The following is a 23,748-nucleotide window of genomic DNA, read 5'->3' on the forward strand; positions in this document are numbered from 1 at the left end:
CCGTCAGGGGGCTGCTGCCAGGGGCATATACTTGGAAGAGTAGATGGTGGTTTCTCAATCAGACACCTTCATAGCACTGTATTGACATTTCCTATCATTTTCTTACAGTTTTTAGTGAGTTTAGCTTATTGGCATTGTCTTCACCTCGTGCAGTGCTGTGTAAAAGGGCCCTTCTGTATTGCTGTTCTCACTTTGCCCGCTAGTGGGGAGACCAGCTGGTGGGAGGACAGGTGCAGGACCCTGCGTACCTGTGTACAGGGAGTGGGCCCCCTCCCGTACAGCCTGTCAGCCAAGGTCAAGCTTGGCCAGGTGTAACCAAGGGCACGCGTTCACTGACTGTCCCCAGCATGAGCAGGTGTGGCACGTGATATGTGTTGTGTGTTCACACGCACACATGCTGTGTGTACCTGGATGTGTGGCATGTGGTCTGCACAAGCGTGCACACACACACTGACCTCATGAAGGGCACTTAGCAGGCTCAGGACTCAGCCTCCATGTTGTCAGAATGTTTCTCACTTTGCCAGGTGAGGCCTGACTCCAGGAAGAGGTATTTTTGATTAAATTATGAACAGGGCCCCCACCATGAGTTCTGTGGGGATAAGTCTCCTAAGCTTAGAGCTTCAGGTGGGATGTGCATCTCATACAGGCAGCTTTGTTGAATATGGAATCAAGTTTATAAAATATTCCTGAAACTGAGCTAGAAAAAGTCGAAGTAAAAACCTGTCTCCTTATGTGATTTATCTGCAAGGTTTAAGAAAGGTGGGTATAGGGTCTGGACACATCACTGTGCTTCCTTTACATTTTTTCTTTTTGCGTATTCCAATATGCAAAAAAATAATTCTTTTTGCAATTCCAATAAGGAAACATTTTAATGAACACAAGTCATTACAACTAATATATGTTATTTAAAGTGCATCTGATCCATTACCACTTTCATGCTGTGATTTTATAAGCAGAAGAGCCAAATAGTGTCACTTAGACTATTGTTAGGATCTCTGGGTATGGCAATGCCTCTTAGGAGGTTAGGAAGCCTGGGACACTCCGTAGGGTCCCGCATGTGGACCAGTGGGGATGGGGTTGGGGAGGAGTGAGGGACCCTGCACGTGGACCACTGGGGATGGGGTTGGCAGGCTCTGCATATGGAACAGCTGGGACAGAGGTTGGGGACGGGGGTTGGGGGTCTGCCAGCTGCAGTCACCTGGTCCCGGGCCTCAGCAGGGTCGGGTGCATTCAGCTAGAGGAAGATGGGCATCACTAGCACTCAGCGCTCTCATGTCCTCAGGTATTCCCTGTGACAAGCTCAGGGGCCCCCATCAGCGAGTACCCCTTCGTAAGGACAGGCTTGCTGGGCTTCGTAGGCCCTGGGGGGCTCGTCTTCGTGGTGGGCAAGATGGATGGGCTCATGGTGGTCAGCGGGCGCAGACACAACGCCGACGACATCGTGGCCACAGCTCTGGCCGTGGAGCCCATGAAGTTTGTCTACCGGGGACGGTAAGTGTCCCCTGCATGAACACGTGGGTTTCTGATGCCACATGCTCACGTGACGTTGCAGAAATGCTCTAAATCAATAGGACCTAGTGTCTCTTCCATTGGTAATGTCACTGGACTCAGCGACCCTGTGAGTCCATCAGTTTTGAATGTCTGATTTCATAGCAGTTTCCTGAGCCCCTGATACATTTTCATTAATTTCCCCTCTCAGCTAGATGACAACACCCATTTGAAAAACTTACTTTTAGTAAGTATCTGCACAGAGAAAAGAGCCAAGACCAGCCTGGTGGAGGTCCTTCCAAAAGGCCCCAGGGGGACACGTCTGCACGGAAGGCTGAGTCCCGGGCTGTCCCCGTACTGACGTGCCCCTGCCTCATTGGCATGTAGCACACGTTAATGTAGGGACGGGCTCCCCAGCTTTTTGCTCATTTGGAGGAAGTCACAACCTGCCTAGGCAGCTTACTTGGATTTTCCAGCTGACAGGACTGGGGAGATGCTGGAACACGTGGCATTGCCCCCTTTGTCATTTTTAAGTGACAGACCCTTTGTGAGGGACAGGCTGAGGTGCTGCACAGCTGTTCTCTCCACAAGAGGCAGCTGAGCCAGAGAAAACCGTTAGTGCCCATCCTGGAAGTCCCCACTGACTGGGAGAGCATCCACAGGCACAGGCACAGGGCACAAGTCCAGTGGCTTTCTAGATCTCAGCAGCCCTGATAATTACGCCCAAACTGCTCTCTGCTAGGAGGGGCAGCCCCATCCCCAGAGGTGCCGGCACCTCCCCCCAAGGCGGGGCTTAGGTATCCGGGCCAGGGATCACGGCTGCATCCGCCTTCCTGGGCTATTGCCAGCAGAACTGGGCCTTGTGCACATCTCCAGCAGGTGCTCTGTGCTTCCCTTTCTGTCCCCACAGAATAGCAGTGTTTTCAGTGACCGTCCTGCATGACGAAAGGATCGTGATTGTGGCCGAGCAGAGGCCCGACTCCACAGAGGAGGATAGTTTCCAGTGGATGAGCCGAGTGCTGCAGGTAGCTTTGCCCTGGGCTCCTCCCCGAGGGACCCCCTCCGGCTGGGACCCCCTCCCACCAGACACCCTCCCACTGGATCCCGTCCCGTCAGGACCCCCTCCTTCCGGGACCCCCTCCCGCTGGACACTCTCCCACTGGGCCGCCTCCTGCTGGGACCCCCTCCTGCTGGGATCCCCTCCCACTGGACCCTCTCCTGCTGGGACCCCCTTACCCCAAACACCCTCCCATTGGATTCCCTCCCACCAGGAGCCCCTCCTGCTGGGACTTCCTCCCGCCAGACACTCTCCCACTGGACCTCCCTCCCTGGATGTCACTCCACTTGTTCAGAAATCACAGAGGCTGAGAAGTGTGTATGTGTTCTAGCAAGTAGCTGTTGGGATACGTTAGGGGTCAGGGGTTTGCAAACCTGGGTCCCACCACCACCTGGGGAGGTCGCAAGTCAGGTTTGTCAGGTTCTTGAGAATATGTTTTCTTTTCTCCAAGTTTCGTTTCTTTGTGTGGTTTCCCACAAGTCCTACATAAACCTGTTTGGGTGGCCTGGTTTGGCCCTCTCATGCCAGGAATGCCTGCGGCTCATGGTGTGCCCACTTCTGCAGACTGTGGATGATACTTTGCACAGTCTGGATGTTTGCCCCATGTCTGTTCTGATACCTGTTCTGACATGGTTCCCTCTTGTGACTTCCCAGGCAATTGACAGCATCCATCAGGTTGGGGTTTATTGCCTGGCCTTGGTTCCAGCAAACACGCTCCCCAAAACCCCACTGGGTGGGATCCATCTGTCGGAAACGAAGCAGCTTTTCCTCGAAGGCTCGCTTCATCCCTGCAATGTTCTGATGTGCCCCCACACATGCGTCACAAACCTGCCTAAGCCACGACAGAAGCAACCAGGTATGTGTGATGGGCCTGGAGGGTGGGGGATCTGGACTCTCGGAACCATGTGCTGTTGGTGCCATGCTAACCGGGTCTTTTTGAGTACAGACAGCTCTCAGACCCTCTGCCCTCCTGGCCCTCTGCCAGGCATTCTCCAGGAAGTGGGTTTACTTTGTGTAAGTGGTGATTTCTACCCATAGTGGGACAGGACACTGTAGCTCTGCTAGGAAAGCAAGAGGCACTTGGGCATGGGGACATGCCCCATCTTCTCGGGGACATCAGAGCCCCGTGTAGTGGGCAGGCAGCTCAGACCCCATGTGCCATCCCTGAGGGCAGTGTCCTTGCACACAAATGAGACTTGCTTTCTTAGGTGTTGGCAGTGTCTGATTTGGGAGCTGTAACCCCTAACTCACTTTGAAGCACAGGAGGAATCCTGTGAATTTACTTGTGATGCTCAGCAGTAAGTTTGCCTGGCGCTTTGTGGTTTGAGAAGCAGGCTGTCCTTCCTGGCTGACCTTTGGCGGCTGCGTGCATTCCCTCTTTGGGGTGATGAATTCCTGGTGAGAGGGACCCACTGACAGAATATGGACTGAGGTAGCTCTGCAGCATTGAGGTGGCGGCCAGGGGAGGGTCACAGGCCCTGCGTGCAGAAGCCCACGTCCTTGGGAGGCGACCTCTCCGGCCTCTGTTCTCTCCTGGTGTAAAGCACAGAGAAGGTTGTCTGCTCTCTGGCCTCCTGTGGCTTGTGTTTCCTATGGCTCCTTTGTCTCTGCCGTTTCTGTCCTGGTTTCCTGTATTCTCCATCCTTAACTGATATCCCTCCTTCCTTGGTTTTTCCTCTAAATCCTTGGATTAGACAGTCTCTGTAGTGAAGTGTAGTTCCTGTGGATGGTGCATCCGTGTCTTTAAATTCTAGGGGTACTCTGGCTCCTGATGGCACACCCCTGAAAATTCATGAAGCCTGCCCCTCATGAGCACATGAGAGGATAAGAAATGGCATCTTATCACATATCTCGGGGCATGAGCATGGCAGTGACCCAGCAGTGGCTCTGTGCAGGTGTGTTTCTCCCCATGTTGATCTGCTCATGCGTCAGGAGCCCCCAGGGCATCCTTGTGCAGCCAGGTGCCTGGAATTGCCCTCCCCCTGTCCATGTGATTCATCTCAGACACTTCGGCCTGTTGTAGAAGCTCACATGAGCCCGCAGGTCAGCAGTCTGATGGCAGAACTCAGGCAGGGGCAGAGGGTGATGGTCTTTTGGAAATCCGTGGTATGAGTGCAGGGCTGCGGGACTCAGTGCGACTGCCTGACATCAGGGAGCCCATGATGAGGAGGAAGGAGGACCACATGCAAAGGCTGTGGCTCTGGGCTGAGGGCGTCAGGACAGGTGGTGCAGCAGACTTGGGACCACCATGATACTGCAACACGGTAAATGATGCTTCACGTACTGGCGATTCTACTTAAAGACATCTTTAAGTGACATTTGGTGTCCCATCTCTTCTTGTTAAATATTGAGAGATTCTGAAACTGAGTCTTCAAAAAGCTGTTTTGTAACAAATGCTAAATGGCTGTGGGGTGCCCATCCAGCTGATGGCTTGCCATGTACCCCACAGGTGACATTCCCTGAGGCCTCGGTGCCCCAAAATGCAACAACTTGCTGATTTCTAAGCCCCCCTCAGAACAAACGTTTGTAACCCTGGGCAAGCACTTGTAGGCAGCCAGGCAAATATTTATCCATAAGGGTATTGCTGGATGCTTGAAACTGAGCCTGTAAGATTTAGATGATATGTAGATGACCTAATTGCCTTTTTTTATGAGAGGATTCATATTTACTCAGCTAACAACCCCCGTGTCCCATGAGCATCTCTTCACTGAGCACAAAAGTGTGAGAGGGCCTTTGACACATCAGTGGGGTTATTAGCAACTGTTACAAAAATTACCAGAGCAACTCCCTGCTTCGGCATTTCCTGGGGTCTGGTCCATGGGCAGCGTGTGGGGGCCAAGGAGCAGCCGCGGAGGGCAGCGCATCCGTGGGGAGGAGGCTGCACCGTGCTGCTCTCGGATCAGGCGTGGCCCACGGCCCCCAGAAACTGGGTGGTGGGAATTTGTGGGCCTGTGGTCTGTGCGTGGGGACTTAAGGAGGAGAGGCCCCTGAGAGACTCAGACATATGTGGGTCCATTTCAACCTTCCATTTCAAACCAGTGAATTCTGTACACAGCCACCTCATCCAGCTGTGGAGAGAGCTGCAGTTCCTGGAAAGGACCAATTTTCTAAGTAAACACGGCAGGAGCACTGCCGGTTTCCTGACAACATTCAGAAAAAATTAATTCATTCCATGTGGGCAGAGAGACCCGTAAGGTGCAAACTTGGCACTGAACACACTTTAGTAGAGACCGTGCAGCACAGAGGAGTGCAGAGTAAGGCCGCCTAAGCCCCTGAGGTGGTGCTTTCCTACCCCAGTTTGAATTAGCAGAATATAGAGATGCCTTCGAAGCAGCTTGGCCAGTTTCCAAGTTGGCGTCTTAGAGGCCTGCGCTGCCCCATGGAGATCACCGAGCATAAGGGTGCTTCCTGAGTGGCTGCAGTCTCCGCACCTGCCCCTTTTGAAAGGCCCCAGGCTGCTTGGCTCTCTGCTGGTGTTTCAGACACGGAAAGACCTTCCTTCTTTCCTGGTTTCTTTATTATGAGCTGAAAAAGGAATTTAGCCCCAGATTGTCCCACATGGAGTTTAGGTGCGATGCAGCAGGTGCATATGGCACACTCTGATGGCGTTGAGACCAACGTGAAGGACCCGGGATTGCCTGAACCCAAGAACACCAGCTGGCAGCAGCCCAGACATCTGTGGTGTGTGCCATTCACCAAATTGTAGGCCTGCCAGAGCACCCTACCTCCCTGCACATGGGCATGCAGGTCGAGCATCTTGTCTTGTGCAAACCAAGTTCCAGACAGCCACAGGTCTGCAGAGAGCGCCAGCCTGACCCCAGGGGGGCAGTTGATAGGCTACCCACACTTGGGTCACCTGAGGGTGTTAAGCACTGCCCCCCACCCCTCCAGTCATTCCTCTGTGTTTATGTTCTGAGGCCAGTGACTGGGTGGTCGTCATGACAGCTGCTCCTGTGCCAGTTTTGTTCATGCCACCACATCCTCAGCCTAAACCTTAAAACTGTACCACTGCAGAAACAAGCTCAGGTGCAGCACACCTGGTTTACCAGCCGACAACTCGGCCTTCGTCACATTTGCTGAAGATTTGATGCAGTTGTGGCCTTCAGCCTGAGTTTAGTAGGGCTGGGTTGCCTTTGATACCTTGCCGCGGCCCCTCTGGGGACAGCCCTCCCGCCCTGACGTGCTCACGTGCGGCATGCTCTCCTTCCTGTGTTTGTTGTGGTTTGTATGTGTGTGTTTGATGAAACAGTGTCAGGGTGGCATTTGGAAAATCTGGCAGTCAGAAACTTTGAAAGTGTCTGCAGCCCTGTAAGAAATTTCTCGTTCTTTAAAAAGAGAAAATGATTATTAGAACAGACTGTATGTGCTTTTCTCTTTGAAATGTTTCATAAACTAAGGACAGCTTTGGTAATCGAGTCAGGAACATTCTTGCACATTTCTGTGGGCCCAACCGAGACCAAATGAAATGTGGAGCTAAGTCTCTGTGTCCTCACCTTTCAACAGTACCCCTAAACCTAACACTTACAAGAAACATACACTATTCTGTTGATGTCCATGGCCACTGCACCAGGCAGTGAGGCTTCATGATCCCCAGACATGGCCACCTGGCAGTGGAGTTTGTCTGGTTTGAAATTCCATGCTGCCTTCTGTGTTGGTTTTATACTCCTGACGTGAACAGATGTCAGTATCCCCCCGACTGGAAAATCAAGGCAGCGGGCTTGGGAGGGTGGGGAGGGCTTGGGAGAGCAAGGGGCAATCTTCGGATGCCCTTAGGCCAGGCCTGTGTGCATTGTCATTGTAATGGCTTCTTTGAAACCCCATTCTAAATGAGATGTTTTCAAAGCCAGGTCCTTAAAAAGATTTCTCCCAAGGTGGGAAGTTGTGTTTTAAGGAACTTCATTGTGTCTACCTCACGTGAGCCACTGTTTCTTTCCAGAAATCGGCCCTGCCTCTGTGATGGTGGGGAACCTGGTTTCTGGGAAGCGGATTGCGCAGGCCAGCGGCAGAGACTTGGGCCAGATAGAAGACAATGACCAGGCCCGCAAGGTGAGAGCTGGGGTCAGCCTTGGCCCCGACCTCCAATCCCAGCCACCCGAATGCCACATCGCAGAAGTCATCAGGACTGTGTCCCTTCTCTGCAGGCTAGTCCTGTCACTGAGCTTTTGCATCTGGTGACCGCTTCTTTCTTGATCCTGCAAGAGATGTCCAAGTACTTGTAGGGAGAATGTGTTTAGTAGTGGATGCAGTGGGACATTTCACAGTGGCACAAATTAGGTGACAGCCCCACGACTGGCAGGGCTGAGGCCAGTGTCTTGGAGTCCCTGCCCAGCCTGGCATTCCATAAATACTTGTTCTTATTATTCCACTAGTCCCGAACCTTGTTGCAAGGACTCAGTCCTTGGCTGTTGGAATTCAGGAAAATGTCCATTCAGAACCTGGGTTTGGAGGCAGACTTCCTTGAAGCATCTTCAGCAGCCAAAGAGAAAGCCTGGGGCCACAGTCACACACACCACTCAAGCTTGTCACACGTGGCTACGAGTCCCCATTATAACTTTTCAGCCTTGAATCACTTATGATTCCCCAAAAGGTGGTCCCGCTCTGTATGGGCTACCAAGAAGTGGGTGAGTCAGTCACCCTCGCAGAGTGCTGCTAATTTGGTGATGTAGGGTGTGTTCTCGAGGCACCACTGACACCTCATAGTACATTTGTTGGTAGGGTGGACCACACGTGGTCGTGGGTGTCCTTTCCCGACCTGAGGCTGACCTTTATCCCATGGGCTGAGTCAGTGATTCATTTAGTCTGTGTCACTTGCAGTGCCATTGAGCATCATCAGGGGATGACCTTTCTAAAAACATCAGTGTGAGAGTGCCCGCTTCTAAGACAGAGTGGGCCTGATTCTCCCCCTGCAGCCCCAGAAATCACCGCTGCAGCTCCTGGAAGCCCCAGGGGGAGCGCTCTTCCGAGTCGCTGCTGTCTGAAGGGGAGGCAGTCCTCAGGCCGGGCCCACCCTCTGCTGCGAGTCCACATAGGCTTTATGAATCCTACATGCAGAGAGGCCCCCAAGGTCGTGCTTACTCTGCAGCTCCTGCATCAGGGACACAGGTCCGGGGGGACCACAACCCGTGCCTGTAGGTACCACCACCCTGACTGAAGGCTGTGCTTTGTTACAGTTCCTATTTCTGTCGGAGGTCCTTCAGTGGCGGGCGCAGACCACCCCCGACCACGTCCTGTACACGCTGCTCAACTGCCGGGTGAGCTGGCCCTGCTTGTCTCAGCCCCCACCCTCTCCCTGCTCATTGGATATTGGGAGGCCCCTTTGTGTGTGTATATCACAGCCCTTACCCCCCACCAGGTCTCACGGATCCCCTTTGCATTTGTCACAGTCCCCCTCTACCCACACCGGGTCTCAGGGATCCCTTTTCTATTTGTCACAACCCCTCTACCCCCACCCGATCTCAGGGATCCTCTTTGTGTTTGTCACAGCACCCCTCTACCCCCACTGGGTCTCAGGGATCCCTTTTGCATTTGTCACAGTCCCCCTTCCCCCACCGGGTCTCACAGATCTCCTTTGAGTTTGTCACCCACCGGGTCTCACGGATCCCCCTTCTGTGTGTGTGTGTGTGTGTGTGTGTGTGTGTTACTATTTTGAATGAGACCTTTCCATTTGATGATTGCTTGCAACTGTAGGGGTTTACATATGTATTTATGTATATATTTTAGCAACATTTTTTGCAATATTTCTCCCCAAAAGTGAATGCTGAATGGTCTCTACAACAGAGATCGATTGCAGAGCCATGAAGTATTACTTGTCTTTGTTACTAAAATACTTTTTTATGGGTAAGAAGTTTGGTTTTAATTATAGACTTTCATCCTTAGGAATGAAGTCATTCCTGTTTTATAATTAAAGTTCATGTTTGCACTTTACACTGGGAAGCAAGCTCAGCAGGTACTGTTCCCTAATAGTACTTAAGATTTAGGCCTCAAATATGCAATAAAAACCAAATGCTTAAGTCTTAATGTGTGTATTAAGTTTTCTTTTGCTATGGAAATGAAGCCTGAAGAATAGATTGTGAGTGGAGGTGTTCTGAGAAGGGTAGGTACTTGTGACTCTCCCAGGTTTTGTGATCAGATTGCATAACACCAAAGGCGGTACATGAAGGTACCTCTTGCCATGTTAAGCAATAAGGAGGCAGGAATGCCAGTGGTGTGTACAAGTCTAACCTGGGAGCTCAACAGTCAGACTCGGCTTCATCGTGAGGCTTAGCTCAGAGAACACCCAAGGTGCGTCGCCATGCCGAGGGGCCACGCCAGTCACTTGCTCAGTACATGTTCAGTGTCTCCCTGGGGATGCTCAGCGCCCCACCACCTGGCTCTGCAGAGAGAGCCCTGTCACCCCACCCCCTCAGTGCCTACGTTGGAGCAGATGGCACCTCACCCTGGACTAGCTCTTCTGCATTCACTCGTACATGAGGGCAGGACTCAGCACAGTACGTGTGCATCTGAGCCATGAGGCCGGCGCCTTCCCACCTCCCTTCCCCAACTTCCCCAGCCTCTAAGCACAGAGGACCTCGCTCTGCTAGCCCCTCAGCTCCCTAATGCTGTCCTGGCTTCTACTGGGCAGCTCTGACATCCTTGTCTTCCCCAAAGATGTTGCTCCTGGAGGTGGCATAGCTGCCTGTCTTCAGGGACTCATGGTGTTACCCCCGGGTGAGGGCCATAACTGAGCCACAGGGAGAGTCCAGTGGGTTCCCCACATCTGAGGTGGACACCCCTCAGGCCCCTGTAGCCAGCGACTCCTGCCCTTCACTTAGCTTCTGAACATGGCCATGGTGCTGACACGATGGTGTCAGAGACATGACGATAGTGTGACATGTGACAAGACAGGAACTGATGGAACGGGACAGGATGGAAAATGATGGGGGGGTACAGGATGGTACATGATGAGACAGGATGGGACAAGACAGGACACAGTGGGACAGAATGGGACGTGATGGGAGGGGACAGGATGGAACACGATGGGACAGGACAGGGTGGCACGTGATGAGACAGGATGGGACAGGACATGAGGGGACCGAACAGAACACAGTGGGGCAGGACATGACATGATGTGACCATGACAGGCACAATGATTAGGTGATGATGTCCTCTGTAAACTGTAAGCAGCAAGAGAGCAGGAGTTGGGTAGGTATTGCAGTAGACCCTGCCTGAGCGTTGCCTCAGCCATGGACCTCCCCACAAAACGTGATCTCATCTGTGGCTCTTGTATTTGAGGAGAGTGTATGCAAGGACCAGTACCTGCTGACTCCACAGGTGTGACAGGCGGCTTCAGAAGCAGCCAGCCCCCGCAAGTTCCCATCATGGGAGGGAATGGGCTTGTGTAGCTGTGTCTGCCCCAGGAGGCAGTGTGCTGGGCAGGGCCCGCCAGCTACTGCCAGAACATGGCCCTGTAGTCAGCGAACAGGGGACATGCCCATCCCCAACCTGCACTCAGTCACTCGCCATCACTGGACCCTGGGCCATTTGGGAAAACGTGCTCACTGTACGTACGTGGCTTGTACTTGAAAGGTTTTTAGTAGAAACATCAGACATCAGTTACACTGTTGAGATCAAAGCTGTGCATCCTTCCTGGGTCAGTGTGGACAAGCATGGTCTCTGGGTAGCCTTCCTCTCAGGCATGAGCTGCTCTGTCTGTCCACGTGGAGGCAGAGCGTTTGTGGGTCAAGCATCTGGATGTCCTGCCCTCTCTGACCCTTGTCATGCCTGCAGTCAGTGGCCCTGGACCCCCAGATCAAAGCATCACTATCATGGTTGCATGTAATTTCTACACAAATCAGTCTGCAGGTCAGCACTGTACCATGGAAACGTGACACAGCCTCACATGAAATATTACAGCTTTTAAAAGCAATAGTATTAAGAGAGATAAAAGACACTGGTGAAATTCATCCTAGTACTGTTGTACTGACCTTGATACATTCCAGATACTGGTGGTCTTACTGGCAGCCCGCATTTTCAGGCGTGGCCCCCTCCCTGGATGCCCATTCTGCTCGGGGATTTGACTCCCTGGTAGTGGTGCATGTGAATGCGGAGCCGTTTGACTCCGAGTGTGAACAGGCTTGCTGTTTCTTGAGAATGATTTCCATCAATGTTTTCTCACTGTGTGTAGGGTTTACAGCAGGAAGGGGGTGAGTGAAGTTTACATACAAAAGTGTCTTTTATTCCACCTCCTTAACAAACAGCAGCCACTCCTTAGCCTTTTCTTTACTTACAGCAACTCAAGAATTTTTAAATATAAATCCTATTTGGCTTTTTCTTCATTTCTCAATATTCTTCAGTTGTTACTTAACTTAATGTAAAACTTTGCAATGGTGCCAAATTCACAGTTATTGATGCTGAAGGCTGTTGCCTATGGAATGGGGCTGGGCTGGCAGGCCCACTGCACCACGTTGCCATGCTAGCACGCAAGACATTGTCCAGGCAAAATCAGTCCCAGCTTCTCTGCAAGGCACTTTTCTCCAGAACCCTCTTCTTAGTATGTTTCTGAATGGAAGCCCAGCTTTTCCCAGAATGTTGAGGAGGATGCTGGAGAGCAAGCACTTGGAAGGAGAAATGAGACACTGAAAATCAGTGGTGCTTCTTCTGAGGGGTGGTCACTCAGTGACTCCCAGACACGTGGTGATGGGCATGACCATGTGCACATGCTAGATGGAGTCGCCTTGCGTTTGTCCTCACAGGCTGGACTGGAGTGGAGTGGAGTGTTGGCCTTACCGTGTAGGGCACTGTCCTGTCCTGCAGGAGCCCGCCAGGATTTGCGAGAAAAACATGGATTTCCGCTCACTCTGCTCATTGCCCACCTGCTGTTGCAGCTAGGATGTGTCTTCTCTGCTCGCTGTTCAACCTGTAGAGTGGGAGGTGGTGCTGTGAAACAGTCACAGCTGGAGATGATGAAGACAGCATCCAGTTAGGTTTCACTGCCGAGTAGCTATGAATGGGGTTTTCGCAAACCAGAGTCAGCATCAGACACTCATGGCCACTGTGCAGCATCACTGTGCCTGTCAAGTCTCAGAGGCTTTGCCACGTGACAGCTGGCTCATTGGGGACTGGTGCCAGCTCACCAGGAACTGGGAGATCAGTCCAGAAGCTGAACCACCGAGATCCGAATGCTTGCTGCTTCAGACAAGGCCCACAGGGCAGCAGCAGGCAGCAGTGGACAGAGCCACACGATGGGGCAAAGGACCATGCCCCGTGGCACCCCACCATGATGGGCAGAGCCAGCTCCTTCAGGACAGTGGGTGAGCACCCAGGAGCAGTGGACCCAGCATTGTGGTGCCGAGCTGGCTCTCAGGCTGAGCACAAGGGCATCGGTTCAAGGAGTGTTGTTCAGCTGGTATAGAAGCAAGCTCTCTGGGCATGAGCCCATGTGTGAAGGCACAGGTCCCAATGTGTTGGCCACGTTTCCTAGATGCGTCTCATAATGGGTTTACCCGGCTTTGCTCACACTACTCTCTGGCTCTTCCACCTGTATCTGTTTCTAGTTTCTTATTTGTTAACTTTCCTTGAAAGGAAAATAATTAAAGAAAATGTTTACAATGAGAAATGTAAACTGAAGTGGTCCCAGCATGGCAGGAAAGATGGGAGTCTGGGGCAGTTCCCCGGACACTGACCCTCAATCCTCAGACAGACCACATTGCTCCTGCAGCTGGATACGACAGTCAGTACCTTGTGCACGTTTGGGCCAATATCAGGAGCTGTCCCTGTGTCCTGGCACACTGTAGAGATCCCACGCTCCCTGCAGTCCCCCACCCTGCCCTGTGCACATGGGACATGGTGTGGACGTTCTGCCTTTTCCAGACACCCCAGTCCCAGACTACCATGTGCTCCAGCGGCTCCAGGGTCCTGGTCCTGTTGACTGGCAGCTCATGCCACCCCCTTCGAAATGTCTCCATGGTCACTAGGTCTGCAGCCCTCCAGAACCTACCAACCCAAATATGAAGTGTTCGGCCTGGGCATCCACAAGCACAGACCAGCCCTGGAGTCTCCAACCCCACCTACTGCTGGCCAGTTTACCTTTTGCTTAAAGAGAGTTCCTCCCCCCAGTTAAGCATTTTAAGATAGGATTTGGTCATAAAGAAGCAGTTTTCACATAGCTGTGGACCGTGATGTCTCCGTACCTGGGAACACTTTGGGTTCCTTGTGTGTTCATAGTTCCCAATTATGCCTATGTGTCTTTCTGGGTGGAACAGTAAATCCTGTAGGGGGTATTTTTCAATCCAAAAGTGTTTTCATTTGTTTCTATGTGTTTAAACTGCACAGAATGAATGAATTAGTCCATCTGCTGTTAGTAGTTCTTACTATGGCTTTTTTCCTCTTTCTGGTATGGCCTGTCCTAAACTCCTTCAGGTAGGCTGATGGCTCACAGCACCAGCTGCAAGCTAACCTCTGCCTCTTGACTGCCCTCAGCATTGCACAAAGCCTTGAAATTACTAGGCTGGGTTTTTCTTTATAGGTTTAGCTGTTTTTCAGGTCAGATAATTATGTCTTAAGAGATTTCTTTTTAACAAAAACATATCTCAGTGCCTCTTTGGTGCTGTACTTCTTAGCTCATGGGAAGGAGGAGGGAAGTGACCTCTAGCTGCACAGGGTCTCTGGTTGGGGGGAGAAAACGGTCTAAAATCGGCAGTGTGCACGACTCATAAACACACTAGTGCCCATTTAACTGACGTTCAAATAAGTGAATTGTGTGATACATAAATGGAAGCTCAATAAAGCTGCTATGTTAGAAAATCTTTCCCCATGTTTTGTGGTCCTCAGGGTACAATCGCGAACTCACTGACATGTGTCCAGCTGCACAAACGAGCTGAGAAGATTGCAGTGATGCTAATGGAGAGGGGACATCTACAGGACGGGGACCACGTGGCCCTAGTCTACCCACCTGGTGAGGATCAGGACCACAGCTCCCGAGAGGCACTGATTCCCCTCCGGTGCTGGAGGGTGGGGCTGTGGTTACCACCGAATGCTGACACCCTCTGCCCGCTCCCGCAAGTCTAGCCACTACACCTGTGGGGGCCATGCCACACGCCACACGGTTTCTCGGGCATAAATAAGTGATGTTTCACAAAGACTTTTGTATCTAAATTTCTCTTGTTAGATATCTGAGGTGGTTCATTTAGCCAGTAGTAGTTAAATCCTTTACACTAAATGGGTAATCATAGAATTGGGTAACTCCTTAGAGAAGATGGAGTCAAGCTCCCTGGCTGCTTTGGCATCTCGCTCCTGAAAAGACAGGCCAGGTCGAAGTTGCTGACACAACAAAACCCACCAGCACGGGAAGAATCTGTCAGTGGCCCCACCTCCCATCCACTGTTTCCAGGCTGCACTCCTGCTGGCCGGCAACAGTGGCCACTGCATGCTTTGGTTTGCCGAGTGAGGCCTCTTGCTTGTCTCCTGCTTAGGTATCGACCTCATTGCAGCGTTTTATGGCTGCCTGTATGTGGGCTGTGTGCCCATCACTGTCCGTCCTCCACACCCGCAGAACATCGCCACGACGCTGCCCACCGTGAAGATGATCGTGGAGGTAACCCTGTCTGGATGCCCCTCTGGGAGCTGGGCTGCCTGGGGAGGGCCGGTTGTGGGACTGCAGGGGTCTTGGTCCCAGCAGTGGCGGGGGATGGCCTCTGCCCAAAGGACTTGTTCTGGAAGCAGGAGGCCAAGTCCTGCATGGCTGGGCTGGGCAGGAGTTTTCCTGTGAGGCCTGACCTGCAGAACCTGGAGGAGGTACTGCCCCAGACAGGATGACCCTGGCACAGTGGCATTTCCCCTGGAGACCCAGGGGAATGCATGTGTTTGTTCGAGCTCTTTCCTCAAGATTTCCTTTTTGAAAGTACAGGTTCCTTTTAACCTTTTTATGCCTGGGGGCATTTAAGGATTAGGATGCATTTAAGAGCACCCTTCCAGGTCACCGCTCCCATCAGGAATGCCTGCAGCATGTGTTGTGGTCTCCAGTGGGGCAGCACCAACCGTGAACAGTCAGTTCAAATGCTCCTCTCTGAGTGACTGTGGTGTTGCGATTCCCGGGGACCTCTGGCTCCAGTGGCAGCACGTTGCTGTCCCACCACCCCAGGCTCACATGCTGGCACAGAAGCACACATGCAGCCCACGGTGGTTCATGTCCTCCTCTCTGGCCCTCAGGTGAGCCGCTCTGCCTGCTTGATGACAACACAGCTCATCTGTAAACTGCTGCGGTCCAGGGAGGCGGCTGCAGCCGTGGATGTGCGGACGTGGCCCCCCATCCTGGACACAGGTCAGCCCCTACCTGGCCGGGCCCCTTGCGGCTTGTCGCTTTCCCCCCAGGTCAAAAACGCTAACGGCTTTGCTTGTTCCCCAGATGATTTGCCAAAGAAACGGCCTGCCCAGATCTACAAGCCGTCCGACCCAGACACGCTGGCTTACCTCGACTTCAGCGTGTCCACAACGGGGATGCTCGCAGGAGTGAAGGTGAGAGGCACCTGCTGCCCACAGGGGAAGCCCACGGCCCGCAGCCAGATATGCACAGGGGCACACGTTCAGTTCAGCGCAATGCATGACCATTTTGGCAGTTAGCTCAGCTGACTCTCTCTGAATGCCCAGCGATTGCTGTAGTGTAAACTCATTATTACGAGGTTTTTAATATAATTATGTGTTACTAATGTAACAGCCTCACTAGGTCCTCATAAAAACCACATGGGCTCTTGCTGGGTCTCAAGTCCTGGCATCTGCCTGTGTAAATTCCATGCACTGCCGTTCCCTGCTCCTCTGGTACAAGCTCTGCCGTGAGTCCCCAGAGCACTGCTTCATGCAGCCACAGTGACAGGAAGGTCTCACTGGAACCGGGCCGGGCCCTTGCACTTGGGTGGTCCTTGTTGGGACCCCACTCTGTGTTCTGGAACCTCAGATCATGACCTTCCCCTGTTACCCGTCTTTGGGGTCTGGCAGCTGAGCTGGCATAACTTCTCTCTTTTTAGTTCTCTACTTTCTCCCAACATTTTTCATTGTGGGAATGTACATAGAATGTGCACATGCCATCTTAACCACCTGAAGGGCACCATTCAGTGTGTTAACCAGGCTCACTGTCATTTGCCCAAGCCACCCCTGTCCCCACAACGGCTCTCGTCCTGTAGACCTGAAGCTCTGTCCCCACTGGACACTGACTCCCCGCCCTCCAGCCCCTGGCACCATTACCCTTTTTCTGTTCACGATTTTGATGACTCTGAGCACCTCCCTTAGGTGGGATCCTGCGGTCTGATTCCAGCTCAGCAGGCCCTCCCTTCTCTGAGCCCATCCCTAATCACTGGGGTGGGATTGCTTGTGCACGGTCTGCTGGTCACCAGTTGCACAATGGAAGGGGCATCTTCCTGCAGATGACGCATGAACAGGGTATGTGTCCCTGCCTGGAGAGGAGACATCTATGGTATGGTCTTCCTATCTCCTCTACAAGGCTGTGTGGACCCCTAGGGGCCAACCTGCTATTCAAACATGAGATGTCCTCCCTTCAGTACCGGAGTTAGGAGGTCCTGGGACGAGTAGTAGGGGTTCACTCATCAAGATGGAAAGACCATTAGGACATCAGCTGCACACTCTCCTCTCTAACAGAACCAGGCTTGCTGCAGCGGTTCCATCCTAGCACCCCTTCTGGATGGTACCAGGCTCTAATGGGCCATGTCCTGCTGTCTTGCAGATGTCCCATGCAGCCACCAGTGCCTTCTGCCGTTCCATTAAGCTGCAGTGTGAGCTGTACCCCTCCAGAGAAGTGGCCATCTGCCTGGACCCCTACTGTGGACTGGGGTTTGTCCTGTGGTGCCTCTGTAGGTCAGTTTCCTCTTTAAGCAGATTAAGTCCTGCCTTCTTTCTAGGCTGCCTCCAGCTGCACCCCAGCCTGGCTGTCGGTGGAGTGGGGACCTGAACGTGATCCCACCTTCTGTGGTGTCTTAAAAATGAACGTCCATGAAGTTTGCTGAAACTTAACAGCACTGCCGAGCTGTCTATTGGGAACATGATTCCCAAGTGGGCCTGGTTCCCAGCCTCAGGCATGGTTCTTGTGCCTCTGAATCCTTGCAGGTTCCCTGCCTGGAATTTATATTGAGCCAGTGAGTGATGCAGGCTCCCCCTCAGCTTCTACCCAACTTGGGGGTAGGAGCTTCACCAAGGGTGGGAGCAAGCACTGGGGGGTCTGCCCTGCCCTCCTCCCTCGTCTTCCCTCCCAGGACCACCAGCCCCCTGGCACCTGGCTCATAGCAGGTGTAGCAATTATTTATGGAGAGGATGAACACATGGATGTTTATTGACATTTCTGATTATACATATATGTTCACTGTAGAAACTTAGCAAATACCAAATAATGTAAAGAAGAAAATAATCATATCACCTAGTAGCATTTTGGCATATGACTTTCAGAGTTTATTTCCCAACGTGGCATATTATTTTTTTATTATCGACATTTTCAAACATATTAAAGGATGTAAAGAATGCTGAATAAACACCAGTGCCCACTACCAGCTTTCATATGGATAAACATTTTGCCAATTTTGTTTCATCTCTCCTTCTGATTTTTCTGTCCCTTTTTTACATGGGGCATCATAAAGCAGGCACCAAAGCACTTGTGATTTCACCCGTAAACCTGTAAGTCTACATGTAACTTTGTAAATGTATATGAATATATTCATAAAACCGAGATGCTGCAGAATGAAATTGGTCCTATTTTTTCCATTAATGGTCTATAGTGGGAATTTTCTCATGTTTATAACACTCTTCTAAAGCAATTACTTTCATGAGTTCCTAATATAGTATTAATTGGATTAAAATCCAATCCTATATTAGTGAAATACACTGACATTCTAATTAGGACAATTGAACTTTTTGAGAGAGCAAATAGAATTGAATAATTGAAATATTTTAATGATTTTTGCCTTAATCTAACATGCAGTAGCATTGTGGGTAATTTTTTTCTTGGGAAATCATTCAGAATATGCCGTTCCAGCAGTAGGGCTATACTGACCATGGAGAAGGAAGCCTGTTCTGAGGCACCGACTCCAGCAGGACTGTCTGTAAGTCATCTGGTGGAGCTGCTGGTAAAGTAGAAACCATGGATGGAGGGCCTCTCCTGCAAAATCAACAGGGCATGTGCTGTTGCAGGGAAAAGTAAGCTGTCCACACCCTCATCACAGCAGTGGGGACTCTGCAAAATGGGTCACAGTGACCTTTACATAATGACCATCTTTCCTTCAGCTTCCCTCAGATGTCACGAAATCACATGTTCTGTCAACTGCCCCCACAATGCTAAAATAAAGACACAACAGCTGTAAACTGTAAACCTCTTTGTTCTGAAATCCTCTGCAGAAACAGATCCCAATGAATATGCTTTAAAAACTTGGTCTCAGAGCATCCCCCCACAGTGATGAGGGTGCCCGGAATTCATAAGTACTATAAATGCAGCTCTCCTTCCTAATGAGCTAGGCTCATCTGGGGAGGGGGATATATACGATGACCCTGAGTGTCTTTTTGTGCAAGAAGGCCAGGAAGTCCTCACAGAGGGATGTCAAACAGACTGCAGAACCAGCTCAGAGGGGCTCCCAAAGGACAAATTGCAGCAATTTGAGCATCAAAATAAATAGACTGTAATGGATCATAACTCTTTGAATAACATAAGAAATTGTCAACTACTCAGATGTAAACAGATGAACAAGTTGGGAGCTGAGTGAGCAGGATCTGTGTGGTTGCCATCCACAGACCAGTTGTAGTGAGTCTGATGTCAGGTCCCCTGGGGGGTCGCCAGAAGGAAAACAGCATCACGTCTGGGTCATTCCTGACCAAGACGCTTCCCCAGAATCTCACTGTGAGGGACCAGATGCCCCAAACAGAGGGGTGTGCACCAGGATAACTGCCTTCATCCTCCCAACAGCCAGTTTCACGGAGGCAAGGGAGTGCAGGGAGCCTGGACAGAGCAGGCAGCCCCAATGCAGTGGGGATCCTTCCACCGCGGAGATGGCATCAGGGCCACTGGTGACTTGAATAGGTCCTGAGGCTTAGATGGAAGAAATGTATCTATTAGTTTCTTGATTTTGATATCTTAATTGGCTTGTGGAAGAATATACATGTATTTGTGGGAAATACCACCTACAGGATTCGGGGCTGAAGGAGGATCAGGCCAGTGACTCCCTTTAAATGATTCAAAGGAGAAGAGTCGCTTTTACATTACATGGAACTTTTCTGTAACTTTGGGATTGTTTCAAACTTTTTTTTTTAAATGTAATACAAATAGTTTTTTATATAAAGGGAACCCAGAGTTCCCTTCAGTCATAAACAGAAGATATTTACCTGAGGACCATCGATAATAATAGAAGTGTTTCAATTAAAGATGGTGGCGTGAGAGGTGAGACAGAGGCTTCCTCCTAAAACCACATATAATACGAAAATATAATTAATACAACTAATCCTGAGAGAGCAACAGGAAAGAGGACAGTGCCAGACTGCATACACCTGGAGAAAGAGCAGACCTCATGTAACAAGGTAATGTACCAAAGCTGTGGCCTGATTGTACCCAAGCCCTTCCCCCACCCCAGCTCACTGGCAGGAGGAAGAGAAACTGAGCAGGGAGGGAATGGAGGCCTGAGACTGCTGAATACCTAGCTCCGGAGATCTGCTCTGGGAGCACAAACTTACATTTCATGGTGCTTTCATGATACTCTTGTGATTACGGGGTTGGAAAGCTAAGACAGGCATAATTCCTGGAGAGACTGAGATTCCATCCACTTGTGGAAAGGTGGGATCCATATCTGGCTGCTCTGGGACAAAAGCTTATACCTGTGTGCTCAGCCCACTGGTTCAGGCAGTGGAGACAGGCATAGCAGCTGGGAAGCAGAAAGCAGCTCTTTCCTCCCCCCAGGCACCAGTACCGCTCCCCTGCGACCTCCGATATTGCTTCAGGGGCTGAGCACCTCCAGAGAGTAGAGCTTCTGGACATTAGAGGGCACCATATACAAAAATGAAACGCCAAAGGAACCTTCTCCAGAGTAAAATTATTATTAGGTCCATCTGTTCTAGTGTGTTGTTCAGTGCCTGTGTGTCTTTACTTATTTTCTGCCCTGTGGATCTATCCTTTGGGGTGAGTGGTGTGTTGAAGTCTCCTAAAATGAATGCATTGCAGTCTATTTCCCTCTTTAGTTCTGTTAGTATTTGCTTCACATATGCTGGTGCTCCTGTATTGGGTGCATATATATTTAGAATGGTTATATCCTCTTGTTGGACTGAGCCCTTTATCATTATGTAGTGTCCTTCTTTATCTCTTGTTACTTTCTTTGTTTTGAAGTCTATTTTGTCTGATATTAGTACTGCAACCCCTGCTTTCTTCTCACTGTTGTTTGCCTGAAATATGTTTTTCCATCCCTTGACTTTTAGTCTATGCTTATCTTTGGGTTTAAGGTAAGTTTCTTGTAAGCAGCATATAGATGGGTCTTGCTTTTTTATCCATTCTATTACTCTATGTCTTTTGATTGGTGCATTAAGTCCATTTAGGGTGACTATTGAGAGATATGTACTTATTGCCATTGCAGGCTTTAGATTCGTGGTTACCAAAGGTTCAAGGTTAGCTTCTTTAGTATCTTACTGCCTAACTTAGCTCACTTATTGAGCTGTTATATACACTGTCTGGAGATTCTTTTCTTCTCTCCCTTTTTATTCCTTCTCCTCCATTCTTCATATGTTGTGTGTTTTGTTCTGTGCTCTTTTTAGGGGTGCTCCCATTTAGAGCAGTCCCTGTAGGATGCCCTGTAGAGGTGGTTTGTGGGAAGCAAATTCCCTCAGCTTTTGCTTGTCTGGGAATTATTTAATCCCGCCATCATATTTAAATGATAGTCGTGCTGGATACAGTATCCTTGGTTCAAGGCCCTTCTGTTTCATTGCATTAAGTATATCATGCCATTCTCTTCTGGCCTGTAGGGTTTCTGTCGAAAAGTCTGATGTTAGCCTGATGGGTTTTCCTTTGTAGGTGACCTTTTTCTCTCTAGCTGCCTTTAAAACTCTTTCCTTGTCCTTGATCCTTGCCATTTTAATTACTATGTGTCTTGGTGTTGTCCTCCTTGGATCCTTTCTGTTGGGAGTTCTGTGTAATTCCATGGTCTGTTCGATTATTTCCTCCCCCAGTTTGGGCAAGTTTTCAGCAATTATTTCTTCAAAGAGACTTTCTATCCCTTTTCCTCTTTCTTCTTCTTCTGATATCCCTATAATACGAATATTATTCCTTTTGTATTGGTCACATATTTCTCTTAGTGTTGTTTCATTCCTGGAGATCCTTTTATCTCTCTCTATGTCAGCTTCTATACGTTCCTGTTCTCTGGCTTCTATTCCTTCAATGGCCTCTTGCATCTTATCCATTCTGCTTATAAATCCTTCCAGGGATTGTTTCACTTCTGTGATCTCCTTCCTGACATCTGTGATCTCCTTCCGGTCTTCATCCCACTGCTCTTGCATTTTTCTCTGCATCTCATCCCATTGCTCTTGCATTTTTCTCTGCATCTCTATCAGCATGTTCATGATTTTTATTTTGAATTCTTTTTCAGGAGGACTAGTTAGGTCTGTCTCCCTCTCAGGTGTTGTCTCTGTGATCTTTGTCTGCCTGTAGTTTTGCCTTTTCATGGTGATAGAGATAGTGTGCAGAGCTGGTACAAGTGACCGCTGGAAGAGCTTCCCTTCTTGTTGGTTTGTGGCCTTTTCCTGGGAGAATAGCGACCTCTAGTGGCTTGTGCTGGGCAGCTGTGCGCAGACAGGGCTTCTGCTTCCTGCCCAGTTGCTTTGGGGTTTATCTTCGCTGTTGCTGTGGGCTTGGCCTGGCTGGGGCTGTTCCTCCAAAATGGTGGAGCCCCGTTGGAGGGGGAGCGGCCAGGGTGCTATTTATCTCCGTAAGGGGCCTCTGTGCTCCCTGCTGCCCAGGGGGTTAGAGTGCCCAGAGATCCCCAGATTCCCTGCCTCTGGTCTAAGTGACCTGTCCTGCCCCTTTAAGACTTCCAAAAAGCACTCTCCAAACCAAAACAACAACAGCAACAATGAGAGAGGGAACAGAAAGAAAAAAAAAGGAAAAAACAAGCGATTTTTTTTTTTTTTTGGTCCTCAGGTGCCGGTCCCAGGCACCCGCTCACTGGTCCTGCTGCCCTGTCTCCCTAGCACCAGGGTCCCTGTCCTTTCAAGGCTTCCAAAAAGCACCCACCCACCGGTCCCGCAGGGAAGGAACGCTCGATATTCTTTGTCCTCAGGCGCTGGTCCCAGGCACCCGCTCACCAGTCCCGCCGCCCTGCCTCCCTAGCACCGGGGTCCCTGTCCCTTTAAGGCTTCCAAAAAGCACTCACCAAAAAGAGAGAAAAAAAGGGGAAAAACGCGCGATTTCCTCCGTCCTCAGGTGCCGGTCTCAGGCACCCAGCCACCGGTCCCACAGGGAAAAACGCTCGATATTCTTTGTCCTCAGGCGCTGGTCCCAGGCACCCGCTCACCAGTCCCGCCGCCCTGCCTCCCTAGCACCGGGGTCCCTGTCCCTTTTAGGCTGCCAAAAAGCACTCGCAAAAAAGAGAAAAAAAAAAGGGGGGAAAACGCGCGATTTCCTCTGTCCTCAAGTGCCGGTCTCAGGCAACCGCCCCCCGGTCCCGCAGGGAAAAATGTGGGATATTCTTTGTCCTCAGGCGCCGGTCCCAGGCACCCACTCACCAGTCCTGCCACTCTGCCTCCCTAGCACCGGGGTCCCTGTCCCTTTAAGGCTTTCAAAAAGCGCTCACCAAAAAGAGAAAAAAAAAAGGGGAAAAACACGCGATTTCCTCCGTCCTCAGGCGCCGGTCTCAGGCACCCGCCAGCCAGTCCCGCAGGGAGAAACGCGGGATATTCTTTGTCCTCAGGCGCCGGTCCCAGGCACCTGCTCACTGGTCCTGCCACCCTGCCTCCCTAGCAACGGGGGCCCGTCCCTTTAAGGCTTCCAAAAAGCACTCGCCAAAAAAAAACCGCTCTGGTTTCTTTCCACCCACCGGGAGCCGGGGGAAGGGGCGCTCGGGTCCGGCCGGGCCGGGGCTTGTATCTTACCCCCTTCGCAAGGCGCTGTGTTCTTGCAGGTGTGGATGTGGTCTGGATGTTGTCCTGTGTCCTGTGGTCTCTATTTTAGGAAGATTTTTCTTTGTTATATTTTCATATTTCATAGC

General features: G+C 50.9%; 1 protein-coding gene across 4 annotated transcripts in view; it reads left to right on the forward strand.

Annotated features, from left to right (window-relative positions):
* The window catches only part of DIP2C (disco interacting protein 2 homolog C), a 331,886-nt gene that overhangs the window by 251,468 nt on the left and 56,670 nt on the right, over positions 1 to 23,748 (forward strand). For all 4 annotated transcript variants that reach the window (XR_012128152.1, XM_073229483.1, XM_036993703.2 and 1 more), the window contains 10 exons: positions 1,283 to 1,491; positions 2,399 to 2,513; positions 3,200 to 3,401; positions 7,482 to 7,591; positions 8,716 to 8,796; positions 14,354 to 14,477; positions 14,995 to 15,116; positions 15,731 to 15,842; positions 15,927 to 16,036; positions 17,256 to 17,386. Coding sequence is in view for 3 of the 4 variants with exons in the window: in XM_073229483.1 (XP_073085584.1) it covers positions 1,283 to 1,491; positions 2,399 to 2,513; positions 3,200 to 3,401; positions 7,482 to 7,591; positions 8,716 to 8,796; positions 14,354 to 14,477; positions 14,995 to 15,116; positions 15,731 to 15,842; positions 15,927 to 16,036; positions 17,256 to 17,386 (1,316 nt within the window). In the remaining variant the exon portion in view is untranslated. The remainder of the gene's footprint in view (positions 1 to 1,282; positions 1,492 to 2,398; positions 2,514 to 3,199; positions 3,402 to 7,481; positions 7,592 to 8,715; positions 8,797 to 14,353; positions 14,478 to 14,994; positions 15,117 to 15,730; positions 15,843 to 15,926; positions 16,037 to 17,255; positions 17,387 to 23,748) is intronic.

The sequence above is a fragment of the Manis javanica genome, chromosome 2, assembly GCF_040802235.1.
Source record: "Manis javanica isolate MJ-LG chromosome 2, MJ_LKY, whole genome shotgun sequence".
NCBI classification, from domain to species: Eukaryota; Metazoa; Chordata; class Mammalia; order Pholidota; family Manidae; genus Manis; species Manis javanica.